The sequence below is a fragment of the Convolutriloba macropyga genome, chromosome 13 (genome assembly GCF_964194025.1).
Source record: "Convolutriloba macropyga chromosome 13, txConMacr16.3, whole genome shotgun sequence".
NCBI lineage: Eukaryota > Metazoa > Xenacoelomorpha > Acoela > Convolutidae > Convolutriloba > Convolutriloba macropyga.
This window is the reverse complement of record NC_134480.1, coordinates 22,025,109-22,052,279: the sequence shown is the minus strand read 5'-3', so window position 1 is coordinate 22,052,279 and position 27,171 is coordinate 22,025,109. Positions and strand designations below refer to the sequence as shown.

At 37.1% G+C, this 27,171-nt stretch overlaps 2 protein-coding genes across 4 annotated transcripts in view; one reads left to right on the top strand and one right to left on the bottom strand.

Moving 5' to 3' along the window:
• LOC142351789 (putative ATP-dependent RNA helicase DDX46) overlaps nt 1–27,171 on the top strand; it is a 513,331-nt gene that overhangs the window by 294,403 nt on the left and 191,757 nt on the right. The window lies entirely within an intron of this gene.
• On the bottom strand, nt 788–25,835 carry LOC142351466 (uncharacterized). The gene is made up of 9 exons (XM_075403494.1): nt 25,438–25,835; nt 24,865–25,034; nt 24,252–24,359; nt 11,585–11,726; nt 10,859–10,925; nt 10,424–10,718; nt 8,616–8,735; nt 8,023–8,275; nt 788–1,083 (listed from the first exon to the last, which is right to left on the bottom strand). The coding sequence occupies exons 1-9, from the start codon at nt 25,544–25,546 to the stop codon at nt 893–895; spliced, it is 1,455 nt and encodes a 484-aa protein (XP_075259609.1). The 5' UTR covers nt 25,547–25,835; the 3' UTR covers nt 788–892.

Genomic DNA, 27,171 nt, shown 5'->3' with positions numbered 1-27,171 from the left:
CTCAAAACTTTGATTCGGAATAACTACTCCGCTACAGTTTTCTAAGTTTTTGGCGCTTTTGGGGAGATGTCCTTCTAAAACTGTTTGGGATGAAGGTTTCAAAGTATGCTTTTTATTGAGAAAAATTGGGAACTTTTTCAGTTTTTTCAAAATTTTTCTAGGAGAATTTTTTGGTTTTATCTCATTTAAATGATAAGTCATTTCTGGTAATTTAAGAAGATTATTTGACGGGCTGATGTCAATAGAATGTTTTTTGAAGAATTGGTTTCCCAAAATAATGTTATTCATCTTGGGGAGAACTAGAAATGAATCTGTGAACTTGAAATTGCCCAACATGAACTCTATTTCAGCTTGTTGACTAATTTGAACTGGACTTATACTTGACTATAAGAGCCCCATACATAAGATGTATAATCATAATAACTTACCTTAACCTGGGCTTGCTAGCAACGTGTGTCAAACTTTAGATTACTTCAAATTGTTGCGCCGGTTTATGATACTATTGTAGCAACCCACTGTTAAAATACTCGGAATTTACAAAACGCACTAATTCCACTACATTTGTTACAAGCAATATGACTTTTCCATCGCAACCTCACCCTCGACAGTACTGAATTCATATAATGAGAGAGGCTTTCTATTCTGGGGCACCGTTAAGCTTCGGAAGTAGGAAAAAGTTAGCCCTGAGATAAAAAATAGTGTTTAGAGACCATTTCAGCAACCCAATAGTCAATCCTCGTGAGCACATCTCTTCGTGACCCAATACCATACGTATGTGAAAGTATTGTATTTTGTATCAAAAATCCTATTGAGTACTTAGTGGGTTGCTGCACTAAAAATGACCAAAATAGAAAGATAGAATACTCAGATTCATTCGAACTATCGCAATGTTTCATCTTTCCATAACTTCATCTCGCACTGATGCAAATATATTCTTCCTCACTTGATTGCGACTGGATTGCTGTTCTGGGTTTTCAGATGATTGAGAGGCATTTACTTGACTCTGCTTGGGCGTTTGCTTGCCATGTTGGGACTCTTTCATTGGCTGACGAGCTGAGGAAGGTCTCATTCGCTCAGGGACATCTGAAGCAAAAAATTCAAGGAGTACCTAAGCAACAAATACTAGTTATGGCATATCAAATACAAATTTGTTTTAATACAGCAACTGCTCATCGAAGGCTGACAAGAATTTACAAAATTATTCCTCACGATCTGTGAAAGTTCGAAAATACCCGTCAGATTGCCGGAAAATAGCCGCCATTAATTGTCATAACCCCGATTACGATTTAAAAGAAGAGAAAAAAATGAAAAAGTGATTGATGTACAAACACATTTTTTAAGTGCAAATTATTTTGATTTCATTTTTTTGTTAGACAAACTCTTGTCTCTTAACGAGAGTATACAGGGGCTAGTATCGATACCAATACTAATAGGCATTGGAGACGGTAAAAAAGACTTCCATAAGAACAAACTTCAAGTACCGGTCATCTAAAACTGGGCATTTTTATGGGTTTATCCCGCTTCTAGTTTCGATACCGATTCCGTTCATTTTAAATTGCATTGCCGAACAACTGCTGCTTAAACGCACTTTGAGCAGAATGAACGAAAAAGGAAACTGGCCTAAAGAAGTCGAAAAGATTTCACTCAAAAATGTCAAAAAAAACGGCAAACTGAAGTAAAGCGAAACAAATTTTTGTTCGACGAAAAAAACATAGCAGGACAAGCTCTGACCTACAATTCGAATAATTTCCAATGACTTAACAAAAAACAAGACATAGAGCGGACTAAGAATGCAAGAGAAAACTATTCAGATAAAAAATCAGCTACAAAAAAATGAAAAAACGAATTTTTGTTCGAACACCATTTTCTCACATTACTTTGAAATTAGAGCTAAAGAAATTAACACCGCAAACCCACTTGCTGTTTCGGCTTGACCAAAATCATCACGCCAATTTGACTTCAGAAATCAAGAAAATGTGTGAACAGATTTAAAAAAATACAACGCCCCAATACAATTCAATTTCTTCGAGTGGTAAAAAACATAGCATGCCAAGTCCTGAATCAATCCAAAGTATCGAATTTGAATAAAAAAGTAAACACTCCAGCATCTAACCAGTAGAACAAATGATCATAAAAAAATAGCAGGAAATATTTATGATTCGCTATAGCTTCCCGTTGTCAATGTCACCAGAGCCACAGTAATGCTATTAATTAAGTATAAAGGCAGCACCAAAATAATTGACTGCTTAATTTCAGAAAATTTGAAAACAACCCAAAAATGTTCCAAAAACTAAAAAAAATTGAAAATTATTACGTATTTGTCTAATTTATTCGTACTTATGTCGTAGTTTCTCGCTGAAATATCAAAAATAATTAACTTGAAAACCAGCAGAAATTTGTTTCACATAAAAGGCAAATACAGAGGTAAAAACAACGAAAAGTGTTGCAAACTCTGAAGCCAAATTCCGAACATTTTGCTGAAGTTATTGACGCCAATGTCCTTCCAAAACAATAACACAATAAAAAGCTGGAAAAAGCTTCATTGGAACCTACAGACTGAAGAAAATTTCAAAAGTTTGAAAAAACAACAATTTTAATGAAATGTCTCCAAAATTCCTGACACCATTATCTTTAAAACTGATTCGCTGTCACTAAAAACTAACCATTAGCCCATCTGAAAGTCCGAAGAATAATTCATTGCTCCTAAAATTTAGAAAAACAGAAAATTTTGAACAACGTAAATTTTAAATAGAAAGGTATCTAAAACTACTGATAATAGAGTATCATGAACACTAGTTAGTTGACGCTGAAAAAAACCCACGAGCACATCTTCACACCCGTAAAAAGATTCATTGGCCCCCACAGATAGAAAAACTTAAAACACAAAACTCATGACAAAAGGAGTAAATTTTAATGAAAAGTCAACTAAAATACTGATAATATTATCGTCAAAATATCCAGTAACCCATCCTCAAGTCCAAAGAACTATTCATTAGCTTCTAAATATCGAAAACTCGAAAAAGGGAGAAGAAACTCACAAAAACTTGATAAAAATTTTTTTAAAAAAACTTGAATATTAGCCGGAAATATTTACTGGAAAATCTTGATAATAATATTATCAAAAATAATTCGTTGTCACTGAAAAACTCTAGTAACCCATCCTCACGCTCCAAAAAAAGAATCATTGACCCATAAAGATCTGCAGTCTCAAAAAATGGTAACAAAAAAGATTTCAAATAGTGAGATTTCAAATTTTGATTATGAATCTGCTTAATTTATTGCCGCTTCTGCTAGCTGCTCTCAAATAACCTTTATTTAGAGTGACACACAATCACTTGACCTTATCCCCTTGAATTAAATTTGAAAAAAGTCAATTTTAAAGTGAGGAAGTCACTTTTGAGAGTGAGGTACGTCAAGTATGACCAAAAATTTAATCACGCAAATGAACAAAAGACTCGCTCCACTATGATTGAAAAATGACGTCAAACACGCAATTCAGTCAATCGCATAAAAAAGAAAGACCGCAGGACTAATATGATTGCTACAAACTTCGTTTGAGAGCAATTAAACATAGCCGGCAGATTGCCGGAATAGCTGCGAAAGAATAGCCCTGCGTTCCGTATAAAAGAGATAAGCAGAGATCTAAATTGAAAAACCATTCAAAAACCATCCAGCGATAAATTAATAAAGCTTGTTAAAATTCATTCCACAGAAGCCTCTTATTAGGGACCTTTACTGCACAAATGAGTTCCTCTGACCTTAAACAAATTCAAATTACACTTAAGTTTTAAAGTGCAAAAGTCATGTTATTGAGCGAGGTAGGTCACGTATGATCAAAATCTAATCACGCAAATAACCTAAAAACGTTTGCTAAAGCGAGCGAGAAATGACTTCACGCGCGCAAATGCCGTTAGCGAGAGGAAGAAGTCATTCAGAAAATTTGACTTTTTCAGCTTTGCTGTGTGAACAAATGTAAAACGAAAAAAGAGCGTCAGACGACGAAACAAAAAAACATAGCAGGACAAGTACTGGCGTACAATTCAAAAAATTTTCATTGACTTAACAAACAACTAGACCTAGAACGGACAATGAGTGAATTGGGAAAAATCAGATGAAAAAAAAACAAAAAAAAAGAAAATCAATGTCAAAATGCTGCTAGGGAGAACAAAAAACCACTAGTGAGATATGTAATTTTGATTCTAACAAAAAACTAGGTCCAAAATGAGCTGTGAATGGATTGGGAAAATAATTTAGAAAAAATCCGATCCAAAAAATCGAAAAAACAGTAAAAACCAGAGTGAAATTGCCGCATGTGAACAAAAAATCACAAGCGAGAAGGTGAGTTTTTGATCAAACACCAAGACACTCTTTAAAGTTAGAGTACAAAAATTTCACGCCGCAAAACCACTCGCTTTTTCGCTATACTTCCTGTTTCGGCGTGACCATAATCACTAATCCAATTTGACTTCAAAAATCATGAAAATGTGTGAACAGATCTTAAAAAAAAACATAGTAGGAAAAATTCCGGAAACAAATCGAAGGAGAAAATTGCCCATACTTATGAATAAACAACTAGAACAACTATTGTGAACCCTGAACATCCACAAATGCTATAAAAAATTTAAGGAAGAATAGAAACGGTATTCAAAAGCAAATTGAACAAATAAAGAACTAGAAAAACAACTTTTTTAATAGTAAAAGAAACATAAAGCCAATAAAGTTCCTTTGCAATTAGAGCAATGAAAAGCTCTCAAAACAATGGGCAAGTCATAATAGGCAAAGAAACTTGTCTAAGATTAAAAAAATAAAAAAAAATTTCTCAATATTTCTGTCAATTTTCCTAAGAAAAAAGTGATTTATATCAAGCAAACTTTAGTCAATTGGTAACTGAATATTCCTCAAGTAAAAAGCTTCTATTCAAATCCCACGTAAAGCATTAAAACAAAAAAACATGCAAAAAATCATTATATTTTGTCAAAAATCAGCAAAACCGATCAAAAACCTCCAAATTAGCATTAAACTGAGATTAAATACTTGAAACCTTCAATTCCTATCAAAACAAGCCTAAAACTATTACAATATCATAATCAAACCTCATAACCATCAAAAGTTGCAAAAAATGCTTTTAAAAGCCGCACGTGAACAAAAAAATTTCGCTCGCTTAGAGAATTTTTTTACCCATCAATTTCTCACTTGCTCAAAAACAGCAGTATGAACAAAAACAACTCTTGTCTCAATGCGTTCTACACTTTTTCAGCAACAAAATCTTTCCTAAGTTTTTCACGCGTTTCATTTCCCGCTCCAAAAATCACTCCAATAAAAATGATTAAAACTCCGGAAGCGACTAGAAGCGTCCAAACTTCACAAAAAACCGTAATTGCACCTGAAGCTCTTGCCTTTTGTATTAAACCATCAATTCATAACCTCCCCAGATCTGATCTAAAAATTGGTGAAATTTAAACCACTGTCACCAAGAGAAAAAAAATACAGCAAAATTTTATAATATTGAAAACGTTTGGTAAAGTTTAAAAAGTCCGAAATATTTAGGATGGTCCAAATATTTATAGGCTGAAAAAACTGACAGGGCTATCAATTGCCTACAAATAATTCATGATTCTAATCTCAAGAATATGACGGAAGCAAATGGCAGATAGTAATAATATCTAAATTAACTAAATTAAATTTTTCAAGAAGAATGCTGAAACTTAAGAATCACAAAACCACTACAATTATATTTTTAATCGCTGCAATTAAGACAACAACATATACTTCTATTTGTTGTATCTGCTAGATAACATGATTTCATACTAATTCAAAAATTGAAATAATCATAGAGCAAACAAAAGAATATTCAAAGGCAAAAAATCATTTAAAAACAACACCAAGACCGGAACAAATTTATAATAAAAAGTAATGAGTGGAAATTTTTGAAAAAGTTTTCTAGCAAACTTTCAGTACTGCCTTATGTTGAATGAAATCAATTGCAAACAGAAAAATGACGAAAATCAAGAAGAAGCTGAAATCATTCAATTTTTTACAAATGAAAAAATCAGTTCAACCAATATAAAGGTAGCTGCCAGGACAAAGCTATAATGACACAAACTAGCATGTGGAGAATATGGAAACAATAAGGAACACCGTAACAAAAACTAATTCCTGATTTTTGAAAGTTAAAAATCAAATTAACAAAATCAAGAAAAACGAATTCATTTCATTGTTCAGCATTCGAGACATAGAAAAGACAATTAGTCATCCGAGACAAAGATCCCTCCTCCCGAACAGAGCAAAACAAGAAAAAGCAGAATTTAAGCATACAAAACATTGAAACATTTTGCATTCATGAAAAAATTTCAACTGTTTTTCAAAAAATTAATGCTAAAAAATGATTGACTTTTTATGGAAACAAAAATAAAGTCTCTCATTTTGCACAAAAAGACTATTTAAAACAATTTATACCAAAATACAGACAAAAATCTTAGAAAAACTGGAAAAAATTACCAAAATCGGTTTAGCATATGTAAAATTTCAAAACAAAATTACAACGGGGTAGAAAGAGGAGTTGAGTATATGAATTATCAAAGGGAAGTTGCAATATTAATTGATTTTCGACAAAAAGACAGCGGAAATGTCCAAAAATAAAGAAATTAATAGAAAAAAAAAAGAAATTAACTAAAACTAGAAATATGTGCCAATTTTGAACTTGAAATGCACTTTCAGGCTCTGCAAAACACTTGGGTATCAGTTTCCAGGTTTACAATTCAATATAGCATCGACTAAAAATCATTTCCACAAAAAAAACAAATAACAAGCAAAAAACTGGGCCACTTAGACGAAAAAACGGCTAAAAACGGTTATCTATATTTGCCTTTCAGTCCAAAACTACTTTTCAAAGTCAAAAAGTCATTCACTAAACGCATCGCATGATCAAAAAACTTCGCTCGCGCAGAAAAATTAGTTCACAAGGCAATTTTCTCACTTTCGCTTTTAGGTCATTACGGCGTGTGAACGAAGTATTTCCGGTAAAAAAAAACTTAAAAAATCGGACTTCTCCAATACTCCTCTTCGAGTCGTAAAAAGACAGCGCCCCAATACAATTCAAATTCTTTGAATTGTAAAAACCAGGAGCACCGCAATATAGCTCCGCTCAGCTTACAGCTATAAAAAGACAGCACACCAATACAATCCAAATTCTCTGAGCATCTGTAAAAAGATAGAACATCAATACGATCCAAAATCTTTGTATTGTAAGAAAGGAGAGCGCCTAAATTATAGCCGTTGAGAGGCTGACGGCGGCTAATAAAAATGTGTGAAAACATCTTAAAAAACTACGCACCAATGCACTCTGGATTGTAAAAAAATAGGAGCACAGTAATAGCCAGCTGAGAACATAAGGGCGGCTATCAATAATCTCTTCCAATGTTGTTTTTATCTATTTACATTCTGCACTAAAATAGACTGCCTGTAACTATAGCTACGACTGTAATCACAGGTAATTCAGCGTCCCTTTTATTAAATATATATCGGGCAAGCTACTAAAACATAACCGACTAACGTCGGGCAAATTGCTCTCAAACGACCGGCGAGCGGTTGGCTTGGTCAGTAGCTAGCCACGGGGGGGGGGGGTGCACCGGGGACTGATGGGGGCAGCACTGGGTGGGGGGGGGGCAAAAGCGCGGTGGGGGGGGGATGGAGCCAATAGTGGGGGTGGGGGGTCAACAAAGGGGGGGGGGGGTGTCAATCTCTAAGAACCGCCCCTCACACCATAAGTATAAGTATAAGTCTCCAAGACAGTTTGAGCTGAAACAGACCTGAAAGGCTCTAAGAGCACATAATGCCCGCTGGGCGCTACCTGTTTATCCCGTTTTTGAGGACGAAAAGTCAAAAGCGTCAGACGAAAAATTGGTCAAGCGAAAAATCGCATAAAAAAAAGACCGACAGGACTAATATAATTGCTACAAACTTCGTTTGAGAGCAATTAAAAACAAAAGAACAATGGTGTCAACTACTTGATAATCATCTTACTCAAGGTCTCTGCTTTGTCGTCTCGCATTTTGGCTTTTTTCTCCATCAGCTGTTTGCGCAGATCCACAAACCTATTGGACTTGTCCTCCTCAGACGATGGAGATGAAGAGAGCACTGTTGCAGAAGTGGTCGTAGTCGAGGAGGCTGTTTCGGAAGGAACTTGTAAAACGCTAGTGGAAGCTGCACGCTCAGTTCCATAATTCTGTCCAGAGAGCTGCTCCGCCATGAAAGAGGCTTTACTAGCTACGTTCGCCTTAAAAACCATTTGCTGAAACTATACTAGAAGGACAAAAAAGGTTGACTGGTTCCAGAATTGAACGCCTTTATTGCCCAATAAAGCTCCACAAATTCGAGCCACTATCTTGCTCTGACGTAGAATATATTTGGCGAATTGTTCAATTAGTGTTTGTTAAACGCTAACACTTCCAAACGTGTTTTTACAATACGACGAAGACCGAAAAACTTGGTAAAGGCTAGCTTGAGTGTAAAACTGTTGGCAACAAAAATCCAATTTCAAACAGGAAAATTACTAGCGTCGAGGAAAGAGTTCTTAAATGATATTTGATAGTTTTAGCAAACTGGTAATATTCTACCTGATGTATTTGTGTGGACAAGAAGTCTTTCTTAGCACCACTTTTACTATCTCCAGCTGATGATACCGAGGAGAGGGGAGGTGCAGTTGCAAGTGAGAAGGGACTCGATTGCAGGTGCACCTGAAACAATTCTCATCAAATCAATCAACAGATAAAATTCAAATTTCATGGGGCGTAAATGTTTTAAATCCACTATATTTGGAGGCCGAGGACTTTAGGAAAAGGTAAATTTTTTAAGGTCGATATACGCAAGGAAAATAATCTTCCGGAAAATTCAAGCTTCATCTTCCGAATAACCTTTGATGTACATGAAAGAACAGGAGTTATATATTGCATAAATTTAGGTCAAAAGCCAATCAAGGTAGTGTGATTCGAAAAGCTCTGATTACGCATAACCATCTTAATCGGAAATTTCCTGTTTTCTGGATATATATAGTCAATTTATATGCAAACCTTTTTTATTAGATACTGTCAAGAAGGGTCCAAGTATAGCTCCCTCTGGTAGCTTATCTCGGAAGCTTATCTCGGTAGCTTATCTCGGTTCACTGCAATCTTTGAACTGTGCAGTTCCTATTTAGTTACACTAGTTAGTTTTAGTCTTTAGGGGTAGTTTTTTTGCCTATTAAATTAACATAGCCGGCAGATTGCCGGAATAGCTGCGAAATAGACTTGCGTGCCGTAAAATACAGATGGAAAAAGATACAGAAGTGACTTGATAATAGTTGTCGCCGCCGCCTATAAAACTTACAAGTTTATTTCAAAGGAGGTTGTTTTTGGGTGCAAAAAAAGTTTCCCAGTCGCGTCTCGAACCGGCGATCTCCGGATTAACAGCCAGTCGCCTTAACCACTCGGCTGTCGGACCGTACAATCTGTTTTCTTACAATCAAATTTGTTTTAGGAATAGATTCTGTTTCTGAATATCCGCAATTTAGGTCACGCAGAAAGCGTGAAATCAAGCGCGAAAAAGCCATTTAAGCAGTGACGAGACAGAATGTTCTAGAACAAATGTAAAACGAAAATGAAGCGTCAGACGACGAAACAAAAAACATAGCAGGACAAGTCCTGACGAACAATTCAAAGAATTTTCATTGACTAAACAAACAGACCTATACTAGACCTAAACAAACTAGACCTAAAAAGGAGTATGAGCGAATTGGAAAAACCTTTTTATAAAAAATGAGATAAAAAAATTAAAAAAAAACAGAAAATCAATGTCAAAATGTCGCATGTCAAGAAAAAAAACATCAGCGAGAAATAGAAATTTGGTTCATACAAAAAACTAGGCCTAGAATGAACTATGAATGGATTGGGATAACCATTTAGAAAAAAATCCGATCCAAAAAAACAGTAAAAATCAAAGTGAAATTGCCGCATGTGAACAAAAAACCACTAGCGAGAGAGCGAATTTTTGTTCAAACATCGTTTTCTCACTCTACTTTAAAATTAGAGCGAAAAAATTTCACGCCGCAAAACCACTCGCTTTTTCGCTCCATTTCCTGTTTCGGCGTGACCAAAATCACCACTCCAATTCGAATTCAAAAATCATGAAAATGTGTGAACAGATCTTAAAAAAAAAGACAGCGCCCCAATACAATTCAAATTGTTTGAATTGTAAAAAACCAAGAGCACCGCAATATAGCTACGCTCAGCTTACAGCTTCGCAGCTATAAAAATATATTCCACCGTACGCTACTTATCTTTTTCGCTCAATACATAGTCAATATGAATCCAAATAATAAAGGAATTTTATCCATCTAACACCATCATTGCAGAGGAGGAACTGAATTTACAGAGATATGGCATCATACCTTTGCCTTTTCCTCTTCCTTTTTCAAATTGTCCACCATCAGTGACGACGCTTCCCTCTCCATAAAGATGCCCACAGGTGGCACGACAGAACTGGATGCCACCCCTGTTGGGGACTTTATCGCACCAGATGCAGAGGTCAAAACAGGAGGCACCAGTGAAAGGTCACTTAGACTCATGTTACCAGCTGATTTTGAGTCGAGTGGACTAGCAGCTGGCGATGCACTGGGTGTTAACTTTGGATATTTCTCTTCTTTTTGTTTGAAGTTTGGCATAACTACATCGTTGGCTGATTCGCTGAAAAGCGATCATAATTTAGCAAGGCAATAAGTAGATCTATTCTTATTTAAAAAAATACACGAAAACTATCAATATACATGTCGTTTAAGACCAATTAAAAAGAGAGCAGAACTGCAACGGCTAAAACTGAAGATTACCTCAATATGCGATTAATTGCTTCTTGGTCGTCAACGTATTGCACTTTGCTCTCCTTTTCTGCGGTTGCTAAAACAAAGAGTGTCATTTTAACTACCCAACTTAGCATTTGTAAGACTCCACTAAATTTCTGTCATCTCGTATGGCATAGTTGGACGCACTTAATTACAATTAGGTTACCTCAATCTTCATTTTCCTGATTAACTCAAATTTAAATTTGAACCATTTCTATTTTGAAAGGGAGCCAATCACCTAATATGTACTAGATTTAACTTTACTTCAATTTGTATAAAAATTTTTGATTCACAGTTGCACCAACATTACTAGTATGCGTGCCAACATATTTGTTCTGTGAAATCTTACTGTTGATTTCGAGAATGTGAAGTTTCTTTTTCTGTAAATATTTAACTACACATTTATGTTTGCGAGTCATAGCAATAGTGGACAAATTTCTCTTTGCGTATAATTTGCGAATGAATTCACATCTTTCTAACAATTAATAAAAATTTATTTTTTTATTATGACTGTCGTAAAAATTATTTATTTAAATCCACGCGTTGGACATTAATATTTTTACGACTTTACAATTGCTACCAGTTTCATCTCTAAATGGACTAAACAGACTATCAGAGCAGACACACGCATGAATTTGTGCACAGTTTGTTCACTTAATTTTTTTCACTGTTACAGGGAATGAAACGGTTTTAGTCAACGCTTGTTTTTCTTACATTTTGGTGATTGTTTTGAAGGTGAAGAGGGGGACATTTTGGAAAGTGACTGCTTGTTTCCCGATTTCAAATCCTCCTGTGCACCCTGTTGCTTGATAGCCTGTTGTAGTCTATGCTCTTTCTCTGCCAGTTCATTCAGCACCTTCGTGAAAAACAACACGTGCAGTAGAAGTACGTCTCAACAATTTTGATTTCTGGTTTTAAAATATCTTAGATTCGCAAACTGATTGTTTGATTTCTTACTCCAAGATTATGACAATCATCTTGCGAATCTGATATTGGTTAAATCACCAATTTTGCTATAAATCGGACAGTTGTTCTTTTTTGTATAGGTTGTACTAGGACCACTTTTATTCCATCTATATTGATGACATGCTTCGCTTAACTCGTTCTTTCAATATTTTCTGGTTTGTCGTTAACAATAAATTATGCTGTGATTTTTATCTGTTGAATAAATTAGATCTTTAGAAACATAACCGACTAAGCGTCGGAAGAATTGCTCTCGAACGACTAGTGGGAGCTCTAATAAATTTCAGCCTGCTTCAGTCGGGGGGGGGGGGAGGAGGGAGCTTAAATGGGACTAAGAAGTTCAATAGTGGGCTTCAAATAACCACATTAGAGATTAATATATACCACTATTAAGATTTAAAGTAAAAAAAATGGTACCAGTTTCGGCGCACTTTTTATTTGACTTTGAGTATTAAATTGCCGCCAATTGAATTCAGCTGCTTGAAATTGTGATTGAGAGAGAATTTTAGATCACGCGAAACGCAAAAAGTCAAGGGCGTAAAAGTCACTCGAAAAGTCAAAATTGTCCATTAAAAATTTTGAATAAAAAAGACCCACACGTTTACAATAATTGCCATGAACTTCGTTCAAGAGCAATTAATAAAAAATGATCTGTTGAAAAAAATTGATCTGTTGAATTAAAATTCACCGATATGCTTTACTACTGGTCTCCAGAGAATCGATAGAATTTCGATATGTCACTTTCAGTATTTGAGCAAGTTCAAGAGGCATATCATAGCCGCGGTGGTACCAATTTAAGTTGCTCACACGTTACTTCCGATTTGAGCATCGACGTTGTAGACTACTTTAAAAAGAAAGTCGCATCACAGCAAGTTTGCGAAAGCTCGCCGAACCTTAAATTTCCTACGGCACAGTGTTCCCTTTCATTCCTTTAGCTTTGTTGACTTCCGTGTTTTCAACTCCTGTGTAATATCAATGTTACTGTACGGCTCTCAAGAAGTTTCCTAATCTGAAACTTCTCTGAATGACAGAGCAACTGAATTATAAACGTTCAAAGTGGAGGGAGGAAGTGACGATAAGTTTCCAAATAAATTCCGTTCGGTTCTTTTTATGAAAACCATTACCACGAAGAGCTGCATCAAGTTCTTTGTAGATCACTTCACTTATTAGTCATCAGAGCCCAACTCACTCTCAGGAGCAAGGCAAAAAAAACTATTTAAAAGCCCGTAGCAGTAAAAAGCAATTGACTTCAAAACCTTTTTTTCATCACATTCCAGTAATTGTTAAGGGTTCTGCTGAGATATCTGTTAATCTGGTTGAGATGAACTACCAGCATAAAATAGAGTACAAAAAACTATTTCTTATTTTATATAGGTCAAAATATGGCTCGTACAATAGTTGTTCTTAGCTTATCAAGAGCAAAGGTTGCTGTTGTAGAAGATAATTTCTTTATCTGTACAGATATGTTCTCTTTCATTGATTGTGAACTCAATATCAATGGGACGTACCTTAATTGATCTTGCTAGTTACTGGATACCTCTTAATACCATATTTGGGTAAGTTGAGTCTTTCTCTTTTTACTTGAGAATACGGTTGAACAGCTTATCACGTTTATGTGGACGAAAAGTAAACACAACGTAAACCGACAAACGTCGGAAAATGCTCTCGGAAAAATTGCAAAAACATCAGACAAAAGTAGGTGGAGGGGGAAGGTAGGTGGGGGGGGGAGGGGGGTAGGTAGGTCGGTGGGGGGAGGTAGAAGTAGGGTGTGGGTAGTGGGGGTGGGGTTGATAGGTAGGCTGGGGGAGGACAAGGTGCGGCGGATGCTGGTAGTTCGTCAAAATTGAAGTCAAGTACAAACTCGCTTAAGCATAAACAAAACCTGCAGAATACCAAAACGTAGAGAACCAATACTCCACTTCGAGTCGTAAAAACCTTTAGAGTACCAATACTCCTCTTCAAGTCGTAAAAACCTGTAGAACACCAATACTCCTCTTCAAGTCGTAAAAACCTGTAGAACACCAATACTCCTCTTCGAGTCATAAAAACCTGTAGAAAACCAGTACTCCTCTTCGAGTCATTCAAACCTGTAGAATACCAACACTCCTCTTCGGATCGTAAAAACCTGTAGAATACTAACACTCCTCTTAGAGTCGTAAAAACCTGTAGAATAACAACACTCCTCTTCGAAACGTTAAAACCTGTAGAACACAAACTCCTCTTCGAGTCGCAAAAACCTGTAGAATACCAACACTCCTCTTCGAGTCGTAAATACTTGTAGAATACCAATACTCCTCTCCTAGTCGTTAAAACCTGTAAAATACCAACACTCCTCGTCGAGTCGTAAAAACCTGTAGAATACCAATACTCATCTTCGAGTCGTAAAAACCTGTAGAACACCAATACTCCTCTCCTAGTCGTTAAAACCTGTAAAATACCAACACTCCTCTTCGAGTCGCAAAAAACTGTAGAATACCAACACTCCTCTTCGAGTCGCAAATACTTGTAGAATACCAATACTCCTCTCCTAGTCGTTAAAACCTGTAAAATAGCAACACTCCTCGTCGAGTCGTAAAAACCTGTAGAATACCAATACTCATCTCCGAGTCGTTAAAACCTGTAGAATACCAGTAATCCTCTTCGAGTCGTAAAAACCTGTAGAACACCAATACTCCTCTTCGAGTCATAAAAACCTGTAGAAAACCAGTACTCCTCTTCGAGTCATTCAAACCTGTAGAATACCAACACTCCTCTTCGAGTCTTAAATACTTGTGGAATACCAATACTCCTCTCCTAGTCGTTAAAACCTGTAAAATACCAACACTCCTCGTCGAGTCGTAAAAACCTGTAGAATACCAATACTCATCTCCGAGTCGTTAAAACCTGTAGAATACCAGTAATCCTCTTCGAGTCGTAAAAACCTGTAGAATACTAATACTCCAATTCGAGTCGTAAAAACCTGTAGAAAACCAGTACTCCTCTTCGAGTCATTCAAACCTGTAGAATACCAACACTCTTCTTCGGATCGTAAAAACCTGTAGAATACTAACACTCCTCTTCGAGTCGTAAAAACCTGTAGAATACTAACACTCCTCTTCGAGTCGTAAAAGCCTGTAGAAAAACAACACTCCTCTTCGAAACGTTAAAACGTGTAGAATACCAACACTCTTCTTCGGATCGTAAAAACCTGTAGAACACAAACTCCTCTTCGAGTCGCAAAAAACTGTAGAATACCAACACTCCTCTTCGAGTCGCAAATACTTGTAGAATACCAATACTCCTCTCCTAGTCGTTAAAACCTGTAAAATACCAACACTCCTCGTCGAGTCGTAAAAACCTGTAGAATACCAATACTCATCTCCGAGTCGTTAAAACCTGTAGAATACCAGTAATCCTCTTCGAGTCGTAAAAACCTGTAGAATACCAATACTCCAATTCGAGTCGTTAAAACCTGTAGAATACAAACTCCTCAAGTCGTAAAAACCTGTAGAACAACAATACTCCTCTTCGAGTCGTAAAAACCTGTAGAAAACCAGTACTCCTCTTCGAGTCATTCAAACCTGTAGAATACCAACACTCTTCTTCGGATCGTAAAAACCTGTAGAATACTAACACTCCTCTTTGAGTCGTAAAAACCTGTAGAATACTAACACTCCTCTTCGAGTCGTACAAACCTGTAGAAAAACAACACTCCTCTTCGAAACGTTAAAACGTGTAGAATACCAACACTCCTCTTCGAGTCGTAAAAACCTGTAGAATACTAACACTCCTCTTCGAGTCGTAAAAACCTGTAGAAAAACAACACTCCTCTTCGAAACGTTAAAACGTGTAGAATACCAACACTCTTCTTCGGATCGTAAAAACCTGTAGAATACTAACACTCCTCTTCGAGTCGTAAAACCTGTAGAACACAAACTCCTCTTCGAGTCGCAAAAACCTGTAGAATACCAACACTCCTCTTCGAGTCGTAAATACTTGTAGAATACCAATACTCCTCTCCTAGTCGTTAAAACCTGTAAAATACCAACACTCCTCGTCGAGTCGTAAAAACCTGTAGAATACCAATACTCATCTCCGAGTCGTTAAAACCTGTAGAATACCAGTAATCCTCTTCGAGTCGTAAAAACCTGTAGAATACCAATACTCCAATTCGAGTCGTTAAAACCTGTAGAATACAAACTCCTCAAGTCGTAAAAACCTGTAGAACACCAATACTCCTCTTCGAGTCGTAAAAACCTGTAGAAAACCAGTACTCCTCTTCGAGTCATTCAAACCTGTAGAATACCAACACTCTTCTTCGGATCGTTAAAACCTGTAGAATACTAACACTCCTCTTCGAGTCGTAAAAACCTGTAGAATACTAACACTCCTCTTCGAGTCGTACAAACCTGTAGAAAAACAACACTCCTCTTCGAAACGTTAAAACGTGTAGAATACCAACACTCCTCTTCGAGTTGTAAAAACGTGTAGAATACCAACACTCCTCTTCGAGTCGTAAATACCTGTAGAATACCAATACTCCTCTCCTAGTCGTTAAAACCTGTAAAATACCAACACTCCTCGTCGAGTCGTAAAAACCTGTAGAATACCAATACTCATCTCCGAGTCGTTAAAACCTGTAGAATACCAGTACTCCTCTTCGAGTTGTATAAACCTGTAGAATACCAATACTCCTCTTCGAAACGTTAAAACCTGTACAATACAAACTCCTCTTCGAGTCGTAAAAACCTGTAGAGTACCAATACTCATCTCCGAGTCGCTAAAACCTGTAGAACACCAATACTCCTCTTCGAGTCGTAAAAACCTGTAGAAAACCAGTACTCCTCTTCGAGTCATTCAAACCTGTAGAATACCAACACTCTTCTTCGGATCGTAAAAACCTGTAGAATACTAACACTCCTCTTCGAGTCGTAAAAACCTGTAGAATACTAACACTCCTCTTCGAGTCGTACAAACCTGTAGAAAAACAACACTCCTCTTCGAAACGTTAAAACGTGTAGAATACCAACACTCCTCTTCGAGTCGTAAAAACCTGTAGAATACTAACACTCCTCTTCGAGTCGTAAAAACCTGTAGAAAAACAACACTCCTCTTCGAAACGTTAAAACGTGTAGAATACCAACACTCTTCTTCGGATCGTAAAAACCTGTAGAATACTAACACTCCTCTTCGAGTCGTAAAAACCTGTAGAACACAAACTCCTCTTCGAGTCGCAAAAACCTGTAGAATACCAACACTCCTCTTCGAGTCGTAAATACTTGTAGAATACCAATACTCCTCTCCTAGTCGTTAAAACCTGTAAAATACCAACACTCCTCGTCGAGTCGTAAAAACCTGTAGAATACCAATACTCATCTCCGAGTCGTTAAAACCTGTAGAATACCAGTAATCCTCTTCGAGTCGTAAAAACCTGTAGAATACCAATACTCCAATTCGAGTCGTTAAAACCTGTAGAATACAAACTCCTCAAGTCGTAAAAACCTGTAGAACACCAATACTCCTCTTCGGATCGTAAAAACCTGTAGAATACTAACACTCCTCTTCGAGTCGTAAAAACCTGTAGAATACTAACACTCCTCTTCGAGTCGTACAAACCTGTAGAAAAACAACACTCCTCTTCTAAACGTTAAAACGTGTAGAATACCAACACTCCTCTTCGAGTTGTAAAAACGTGTAGAATACCAACACTCCTCTTCGAGTCGTAAATACCTGTAGAATACCAATACTCCTCTCCTAGTCGTTAAAACCTGTAAAATAACAACACTCCTCGTCGAGTCGTAAAAACCTGTAGAATACCAATACTCATCTCCGAGTCGTTAAAACCTGTAGAATACCAGTACTCCTCTTCGAGTTGTATAAACCTGTAGAATACCAATACTCCTCTTCGAAACGTTAAAACCTGTACAATACAAACTCCTCTTCGAGTCGTAAAAACCTGTAGAGTACCAATACTCATCTCCGAGTCGCTAAAACCTGTAGAATACCAGTGCTCCTCTTCCAGTCGTAAAAACCTGTAGAATACCAATACTCATCTCCGAGTCGTTAAAACCTGTAGAATACCAATACTCCTCTTCGAAACGTTAAAACCTGTACAATACAAACTCCTCTTCGAGTCGTAAAAACCTGTAGAGTACCAATACTCATCTCCGAGTCGCTAAAACCTGTAGAATACCAGTACTCCTCTTCGAGTCGTAAAAACCTGTAGAATACCAATACTCCAATTCGAGTCGTTAAAACCTGTAGAATACCAGTACTCCTCTTCGAGTTGTATAAACCTGTAGAATACCAATACTCCTCTTCGAAACGTTAAAACCTGTACAATACAAACTCCTCTTCGAGTCGTAAAAACCTGTAGAGTACCAATACTCATCTCCGAGTCGCTAAAACCTGTAGAATACCAGTACTCCTCTTCGAGTCGTAAAAACCTGTAGAATACCAATACTCCAATTCGAGTCGTTAAAACCTGTAGAATACAAACTCCTCAAGTCATTCAAACCTGTAGAATACCAACACTCTTCTTCGGATCGTAAAAACCTGTAGAATACTAACACTCCTCTTCGAGTCGTAAAAACCTGTAGAATACTTACACTCCTCTTCGAGTCGTACAAACCTGTAGAAAAACAACACTCCTCTTCGAAACGTTAAAACGTGTAGAATACCAACACTCCTCTTCGAGTCGTAAAAACCTGTAGAATACTAACACTCCTCTTCGAGTCGTAAAAACCTGTAGAAAAACAACACTCCTCTTCGAAACGTTAAAACGTGTAGAATACCAACACTCTTCTTCGGATCGTAAAAACCTGTAGAATACTAACACTCCTCTTCGAGTCGTAAAAACCTGTAGAACACAAACTCCTCTTCGAGTCGCAAAAACCTGTAGAATACCAACACTCCTCTTCGAGTCGTAAATACTTGTAGAATGCCAATACTCCTCTCCTAGTCGTTAAAACCTGTAAAATACCAACACTCCTCGTCGAGTCGTAAAAACCTGTAGAATACCAATACTCATCTCCGAGTCGTTAAAACCTGTAGAATACCAGTAATCCTCTTCGAGTCGTAAAAACCTGTAGAATACCAATACTCCAATTCGAGTCGTTAAAACCTGTAGAATACAAACTCCTCAAGTCGTAAAAACCTGTAGAACACCAATACTCCTCTTCGGATCGTAAAAACCTGTAGAATACTAACACTCCTCTTCGAGTCGTAAAAACCTGTAGAATACTAACACTCCTCTTCGAGTCGTACAAACCTGTAGAAAAACAACACTCCTCTTCGAAACGTTAAAACGTGTAGAATACCAACACTCCTCTTCGAGTTGTAAAAACGTGTAGAATACCAACACTCCTCTTCGAGTCGTAAATACCTTTAGAATACCAATACTCCTCTCCTAGTCGTTAAAACCTGTAAAATAACAACACTCCTCGTCGAGTCGTAAAAACCTGTAGAATACCAATACTCATCTCCGAGTTGTTAAAACCTGTAGAATACCAGTACTCCTCTTCGAGTTGTATAAACCTGTAGAATACCAATACTCCTCTTCGAAACGTTAAAACCTGTACAATACAAACTCCTCTTCGAGTCGTAAAAACCTGTAGAGTACCAATACTCATCTCCGAGTCGCTAAAACCTGTAGAATACCAGTGCTCCTCTTCCAGTCGTAAAAACCTGTAGAATACCAATACTCATCTCCGAGTCGTTAAAACCTGTAGAATACCAGTACTCCTCTTCGAGTTGTATAAACCTGTAGAATACCAATACTCCTCTTCGAAACGTTAAAACCTGTACAATACAAACTCCTCTTCGAGTCGTAAAAACCTGTAGAGTACCAATACTCATCTCCGAGTCGCTAAAACCTGTAGAATACCAGTACTCCTCTTCGAGTCGTAAAAACCTGTAGAATACCAATACTCCAATTCGAGTCGTTAAAACCTGTAGAATACAAACTCCTCAAGTCGTAAAAACCTGTAGAACACCAATACTCCTCTTCGAGTCGTAAAAACCTGTAGAAAACCAGTACTCCTCTTCGAGTCATTCAAACCTGTAGAATACCAACACTCTTCTTCGGATCGTAAAAACCTGTAGAATACTAACACTCCTCTTCGAGTCGTAAAAACCTGTAGAATACTAACACTCCTCTTCGAGTCGTAAAAACCTATAGAAAAACAACACTCCTCTTCGAAACGTTAAAACGTGTAGAATACCAACACTCCTCTTCGAGTCGTAAAAACGTGTAGAATACCAACACTCCTCTTCGAGTCGTAAATACCTGTAGAATACCAATACTCCTCTCCTAGTCGTTAAAACCTGTAAAATACCAACACTCCTCGTCGAGTCGTAAAAACCTGTAGAATACCAATACTCATCTCCGAGTCATTAAAACCTGTAGAATACCAGTACTCCTCTTCGAGTTGTATAAACCTGTAAAATACCAATACTCCTCTTCGAAACGTTAAAACCTGTACAATACAAACTCCTCTTCGAGTCGTAAAAACCTGTAGAGTACCAATACTCATCTCCGAGTCGCTAAAACCTGTAGAATACCAGTGCTCCTCTTCGAGTCGTAAAAACCTGTAGAATACCAAAACTCCTATTCCTATTCGAGTCGTTAAAACCTGTAGAATACAAACTCCTCTTCAAGTCGTAAAAACCTGTAGAATACCAACACTCCTCTTCGAGTCGTAAAAACCTGTAGAATACCAATACTCGTCTTCGAGTCGTAAACCTGTAGAACACCAATACTCCTCACCGAGTTGTTAGAACCTGAGAATAGCAACACTCCTTGTCGAGTCGTAAAAACCTGTAGAATACCAATACTCATCTCCCAGTCGTTAAAACCTGTAGAATACCAGTACTCCTCTTTGAGTCGTATAAACATGAAGAATACCAATACTCCTCTTCGAAGCGTTAAAACCTGTAGAATACAAACTCCTCTTCGAGTCGTAAAAACCTGTAGAGTACCAATACTCATCTCCGAGTCGCTAAAACCTGTAGAATACCAATACTCATCTCCGAGTCGTTAAAACCTGTAGAATACAAACTCCTCTTCGAGTCGTAAAAACCTGTAGAGTACCAATACTCATCTCCGAGTCGCTAAAACCTGTAGAATACCAGTACTCCTCTTCGAGTCGTAAAAACCTGTAGAATACCAATACTCCTATTCGAGTCGTTAAAACCTGTAGAATACAAACCCCTCTTCAAATCGTAAAAACAAGTAGAATACCAACACTCCTCTTCGAGTCGTAAAAACCTGTAGAATACCAATACTCCTCTTCGAGTCGTAAACCTGTAGAATACCAATACTCCTCTTCGAGTCGTAAACTTGTAGAACACCAATACTCCTCACCGAGTTGTTAGAACCTGAGAATACCAACACTCCTTGTCGAGTCGTAAAAACCTGTAGAATACCAATACTCATCTCCCAGTCGTTAAAACCTGTAGAATACCAGTACTCCTCTTCGAGTCGTATAAACCTGTAGAATACCAATACTCCTCTTCGAAACGTTAAAACCTGTAGAAAACAAACTCATCTTCGAGTCGTAAAAACCTGTAGAGTACCAATACTCATCTCCGAGTCGCTAAAACCTGTAGAATACCAATACTCATCTCCGAGTCGCTAAAACCTGTAGAATACCAGTACTCCTCTTCGAGTCGTAAAAACCTGTAGAACACCAATACTCCTATTCGAGTCGTTAAAACCTGTAGAACACAAACTCCTCTTCAAGTCGTAAAAACAAGTAGAATACCAACACTCCTCTTCGAGTCGCTAAAACCTGTAGAATACCAGTACTCCTCTTCGAGTCGTAAAAACCTGTAGAATAACAATACTCCTATTCGAGTCGTATAAACCTGTAGAATACCAATACTCCTCTTCGAAACGTTAAAACCTGTAGAAAACAAACTCATCTTCGAGTCGTAAAAACCTGTAGAGTACCAATACTCATCTCCGAGTCGCTAAAACCTGTAGAATACCAATACTCATCTCCGAGTCGCTAAAACCTGTAGAATACCAGTACTCATCTCCGAGTCGCTAAAACCTGTAGAATACCAGTACTCCTCTTCGAGTCGTAAAAACCTGTAGAATACCAATACTCCTATTCGAGTCGTTAAAACCTGTAGAATACAAACTCCTCTTCGAGTCGTAAAAACCTGTAGAGTACCAATACTCATCTCCGAGTCGCTAAAACCTGTAGAATACCAGTACTCCTCTTCGAGTCGTAAAAACCTGTAGAATACCAATACTCCTATTCGAGTCGTTAAAACCTGTAGAATACAAACTCCTCTTCAAGTCGTAAAAACAAGTAGAATACCAACACTCCTCTTCGAGTCGTAAAAACCTGTAGAATACCAATACTCCTCTTCGAGTCGTAAACCTGTAGAATACCAATACTCCTCTTCGAGTCGTAAACTTGTAGAACACCAATACTCCTCACCGAGTTGTTAAAACCTGAGAATACCAACACTCCTTGTCGAGTCGTAAAAACCTGTAGAATACCAATACTCATCTCCCAGTCGTTAAAACCTGTAGAATACCAGTACTCCTCTTCGAGTCGTATAAACCTGTAGAATACCAATACTCCTCTTCGAAACGTTAAAACCTGTAGAATACAAACTCCTCTTCGAGTCGTAAAATCCTGTAGAGTACCAATACTCATCTCCGAGTCGCTAAAACCTGTAGAATACCAATACTCATCTCCGAGTCGTTAAAACCTGTAGAATACAAACTCCTCTTCGAGTCGTAAAAACCTGTAGAATACGAATACTCCTCTTCGAAACGTTAAAACCTGTAGAATACAAACTCTTCTTCGAGTCGTAAAAACCTGTAGAGTACCAATACTCACCTCCGAGTCGCTAAAACCTGTAGAATACCAATACTCATCTCCGAGTCGTTAAAACCTGTAGAATACAAACTCCTCTTCGAGTCGTAAAAACCTGTAGAGTACCAATACTCATCTCCGAGTCGCTAAAACCTGTAGAATACCAATACTCATCTCCGAGTCGTTAAAACCTGTAGAATACAAACTCCTCTTCGAGTCGTAAAAACCTGTAGAGTACCAATACTCATCTCCGAGTCGCTAAAACCGGTAGAATACCAGTACTCCTCTTCGAGTCGCAAAAACCTGTAGCATACCAATACTCCTATTCGAGTCGTTAAAACCTGTAGAATACAAACTCCTCTTAAAGTCGTAAAAACATGTAGAATACCAACACTCCTCTTCGAGTCGTAAAAACCTGTAGAATACCAATACTCCTCTTCGAGTCGTAAACCTGTAGAACACCAATACTCCTCACCGAGTTGTTAAAACCTGAGAATACCAACACTCCTCGTCGAGTCGTAAAAACCTGTAGAATACCAATAATCATCTCCGAGTCGTTAAAACCTGTAGAATACCAGCACTCCTCTTCGAGTCGTATAAACCTTTAGAATACCAATACTCTTCGAAACGTTAAATCCTGTAGAATACAAACTCCTCTTCGAGTCGTAAAAACCTGTAGAGTACCAATACTCATCTCCGAGTCGCTAAAACCTGTAGAATACCAGTACTCCTCTTCGAGTCGTTAAAACCTGAAGAATACCAGTACTCCTCTTCCAGTAGTAAAAAGACAAACGCGATTACAATAATTTCTTCTCATTCGAGAGCAATTAAAAACAAAATAGTTAGCTAGCTCAAGCTGGCTCAAGCTAGCTTGAGCTAGCTTGAGCTAATAAAAAGAACGATCAAGGGAAAATAGCATAGAAACCGTCTCAAGTTGCATAAATTGGTCTCGAAAGACAAGCATGGCGCAATTCAATTGTAGCATGCGTCAGTCGTGAAGGGGGTAGTAGCGTGAAGTCAAACATGAAGCGGTCACCCGAAATGTCAAATCGATCAAGCGAGTTAAAGGAATAAAAGGAATGAAAATGTGTCAGGATAAAACCGGTCAGGCAAAAACTTTGAAAATTTAAAAGTGATTAAAGACAAATGTACAGATGGTGCTGCTCTATAAGGAACAGCTGAATTAATTCCAATGCAGGAAGATTATTCATTTTAATGTTCTATAAACTGTATTATATGACAAGTATGCCTCTTCATTTTTGTCAACTCATAAAGCTCCGTTTTTTGCCCTTAATAGGATTTCGTTTCAGTGAGAGTGAAAACTTTTGTTTCTGGCACCAAAGCTATGATTGTTAACCTTATATCATCTTATATTGAGTCGCTAATAGTTTTTAACAATCAAGTCTTGCATAGAATTGTTGCGCATACTCTCAGCCTGGTACTTAGCGCCTAGAGATTCCAGGAAGCTAAATCTAGGAAGCTCTTTTGAGTTTTTGCAAGTTTGTGTTTTCTTTTGTTCTATTTCTAAGTTAAGTTTGGTCGTACTGGGCGCTCATAGATTTCAATATATGTCGCATATATTATGTGCGTGATAGCCTTGTTACCTGTGCAGTCATCCGGTCGAGTTGCAACCTTCGCGTGACCATCAAATTGACGAATAGATTGAACCCATCCTCTGTGTTCTCTCCCGCCAGCACCTGGTAAAGCTTCTCCTGAAAAAACCAGATATTAGGAGATAGGAGGGTTAAAAGACAAAAGTGAACAAAAACGTTAGTTAATTATCTCTGGGAAGAACAAATCTCACTTTTTCAACAGAAGAAAGTTCCTAAGATCATCGCAACAGCATATGATCTTCGTTAACTACTCAAAGCAGCCAGATTGCGTATTTGGCATTTATGCTTGGCTAGCTGTTTGGCTAAATCCCTGCAAAAATTTAACAAAGCAAAATTCATAAATTTTTTGAAATAGAGTATTTAATAACAAAGCAAAATTCATAAATTTTTTGAAATAGAGTATTTAATATCAAACGACTTAGTGATTCTAGTTGTCTCTCAAATCACCAGTCTCTCCAATAAACTAGAACTAATTGTCTCTTCAATCACCCAATGTATTCCATTATAAAGGGTACATTCAGGGCGCTGGAAAGTTTAAAATGAAAAACAGATCATAATTAACCAATCCTGATCTAGTACACCGTCTATCGCAGTACAGTCTTACTGTATCAATGTCGTTCGCTGCAGATTTGGACCTGATAATTGACTTGAGTCTGGTATCTGACACTCCAAATATTTCCAGAAAGTAGTCAATCTGTGCAGCCACAACTGTCCTGTAATTCGCCCAAATCGACTTCTGTTCCTTCCCATCGTTAGCGTTATTTGGCTCAAAATCTAAATAAAGTCATGTTTTAGATTAATTCAAACCTAAAAATATAAACAAGAAACGATGGACGAATTTCCCCCAAACGGGACTGGCCGATCTTTGAATTTAATCCAAATGATAATCGGTGATTGTCTAAAATAGACGGAACGCAGTTTAATTTTGGGTCAAATTTAGGTAATAGAGCTCATTATTAGCCAATCATGTTGACTGAAATTGATTATGCGGATAGCACAAATCCCATTTTACTTCAATTTCAAAATACAGCTTACGGTGACAGCTTGTTTGCGTACGCAAGCTCTTCGTTCGGTTAGGTTAAATTTGTTGTCGGAAAACAAGTTTCATTTTGAAAAATTTCATTGAATGATCGACGTTCTTTTGTGGCTAAATTAAATAGACAAGTTTGAGACTCACAAATGCAGTTCATTTCGAGCAAGTCGTCCACAGCCAGAGTCCAGATATCGCCAGAGAGGAATTCCTTGAAGTTCAACCTCAAGTCCTCAATCTCCCCATCTGTCATCATTGTTATTAACAGCACCCTTTAGTGAATGTGATCTGAGCGACTTCAACGCGAACTTATTCTGAAAGCAGAAACTAAATACCTCGAAAACAACAGTGGAAAAAAACAAAGCGTGCAGCTGAACAACTTCTCTCATATTATCAATAGCGATAAATAGCTGATTCTTCGATGGCAATAAACCGTATTTGCAAAAACAGGTCACACTGGGAATGAGTTTAAAACAGAGAGCGATCTACGCACTCAAGGCAAAAATGGTTCGTTCATCAACAACTAAATTCAACCAAAATCCAGATACGATCAGATACTCTCAAAACAAAAACTGGTAACTCAGATCCAAGTTATTCTTCCGAGCAAGAAATATATTCAAACCAATGACAGCGTCAAAGTTCTTTAATGGGATAATCAAATCGGTGAAAATCTTCAACATAAATTGTAGAAATTTGAATAAACTTTCAAAAATTCAAGTGATCATCTGCTATTGTAGTTTGCTTCAGCCAAAGGTGGTATAAGTTAACTGGTGGTCTTAGAACAATGCTTTCAGTGAGCATTATAGACCACTACGATTTAAAGTAGATCAAGCTAAAATCAAGAAGCCAAGCGTGAACTATTGACTCGGAAGGTCGAATCAGTCAAGTGAAAAGCAAAAAATAAAAAAAACATAGCAGGACAAGTCCTGAAATACAATACAAAGAATTGAATGAAAAACTCAGACCTACTCTACCTGACCAGCAGATCAATTGAACAATGCCAGACAGAACACAAAAATCATCAAAAAATTGAGAAGATAAAAGAATCAAAACTAAACAAAAACATACTCACTGCAAAAACTCTTAAGCTTTTAAACCTAAGGAAAAATTTTTTCCCTATAAAAGTACCTATTGCGAAAAAATGTTCAAAACCAACATTTGTTTCTGAAATCGTTCCAGTATTTCATATGCGAGACCTGAAAAAAATTCATTGGCCCTTGAAGATCGATTAACTCGAAAATAACCAAAAAATTTGAGAAAAGAAATCAATTGCAAATTACAAGGAAATGTTGCTGATAATCGGGATATAACTATCTTCAGAATCATTTCTGTGTCTCTAAAGGCTATTCAGTAACCCATTCCAAGCTTTAAAAAACTCATTGTCTCATAGATCGATAGGCAATAATTTTTTTAAAAAAGAAATTCGTTCTATTAAACTGTTGAAAGCAATTCAATTGTTCCCTAGCAACTATATAAAAACATATTATCAAACCTTGGCTAATGTTACTGGCTACTGAGGCAAGAAAAAATAAATACCAATGTTTTGAAAAAAAACTTTGCAAATTCTATCAAAAAAACTTCTAAAAGTCGAAAGGCTAAATTGCTGAAAACAAATCCATTGAAGCTAAAAACCATGCAGTAACTTTTTATCGGAACGTTGAATAGGTTTTCTCGCACTTGAGAATGGACGAATATCAAAACTGACAAGAACATTAGAAAACCTTAAAAAAATTGCAGATTTCATCAAAAAAAGCTAAAATTCGAGACATTAAAACGTTAAAAACCATTCTATTGTTACTAGAAACTATGCAAACCTATTAACAAACCTCAAAAAAGATTGCCTGGTCCCTGAAGCTGGAAAAACTTGAAAAATGTTGAAAT

Bases quoted from the DNA above. Each gene is read 5' to 3' on its own strand.
- LOC142351466 (XM_075403494.1), bottom strand. From the start codon at position 25,546: ATGATGACAGATGGGGAGATTGAGGACTTGAGGTTGAACTTCAAGGAA. The intron at 24,360-24,864 runs GTAAGACTGTAC...TGGTTTTTTCAG, and splicing joins CAGCGAACGACATTGATACA to GAGAAGCTTTACCAGGTGCT. The intron at 8,736-10,423 runs GTATGATGCCAT...GAATTGTTTCAG, and splicing joins AGGAAGAGGAAAAGGCAAAG to GTGCACCTGCAATCGAGTCC.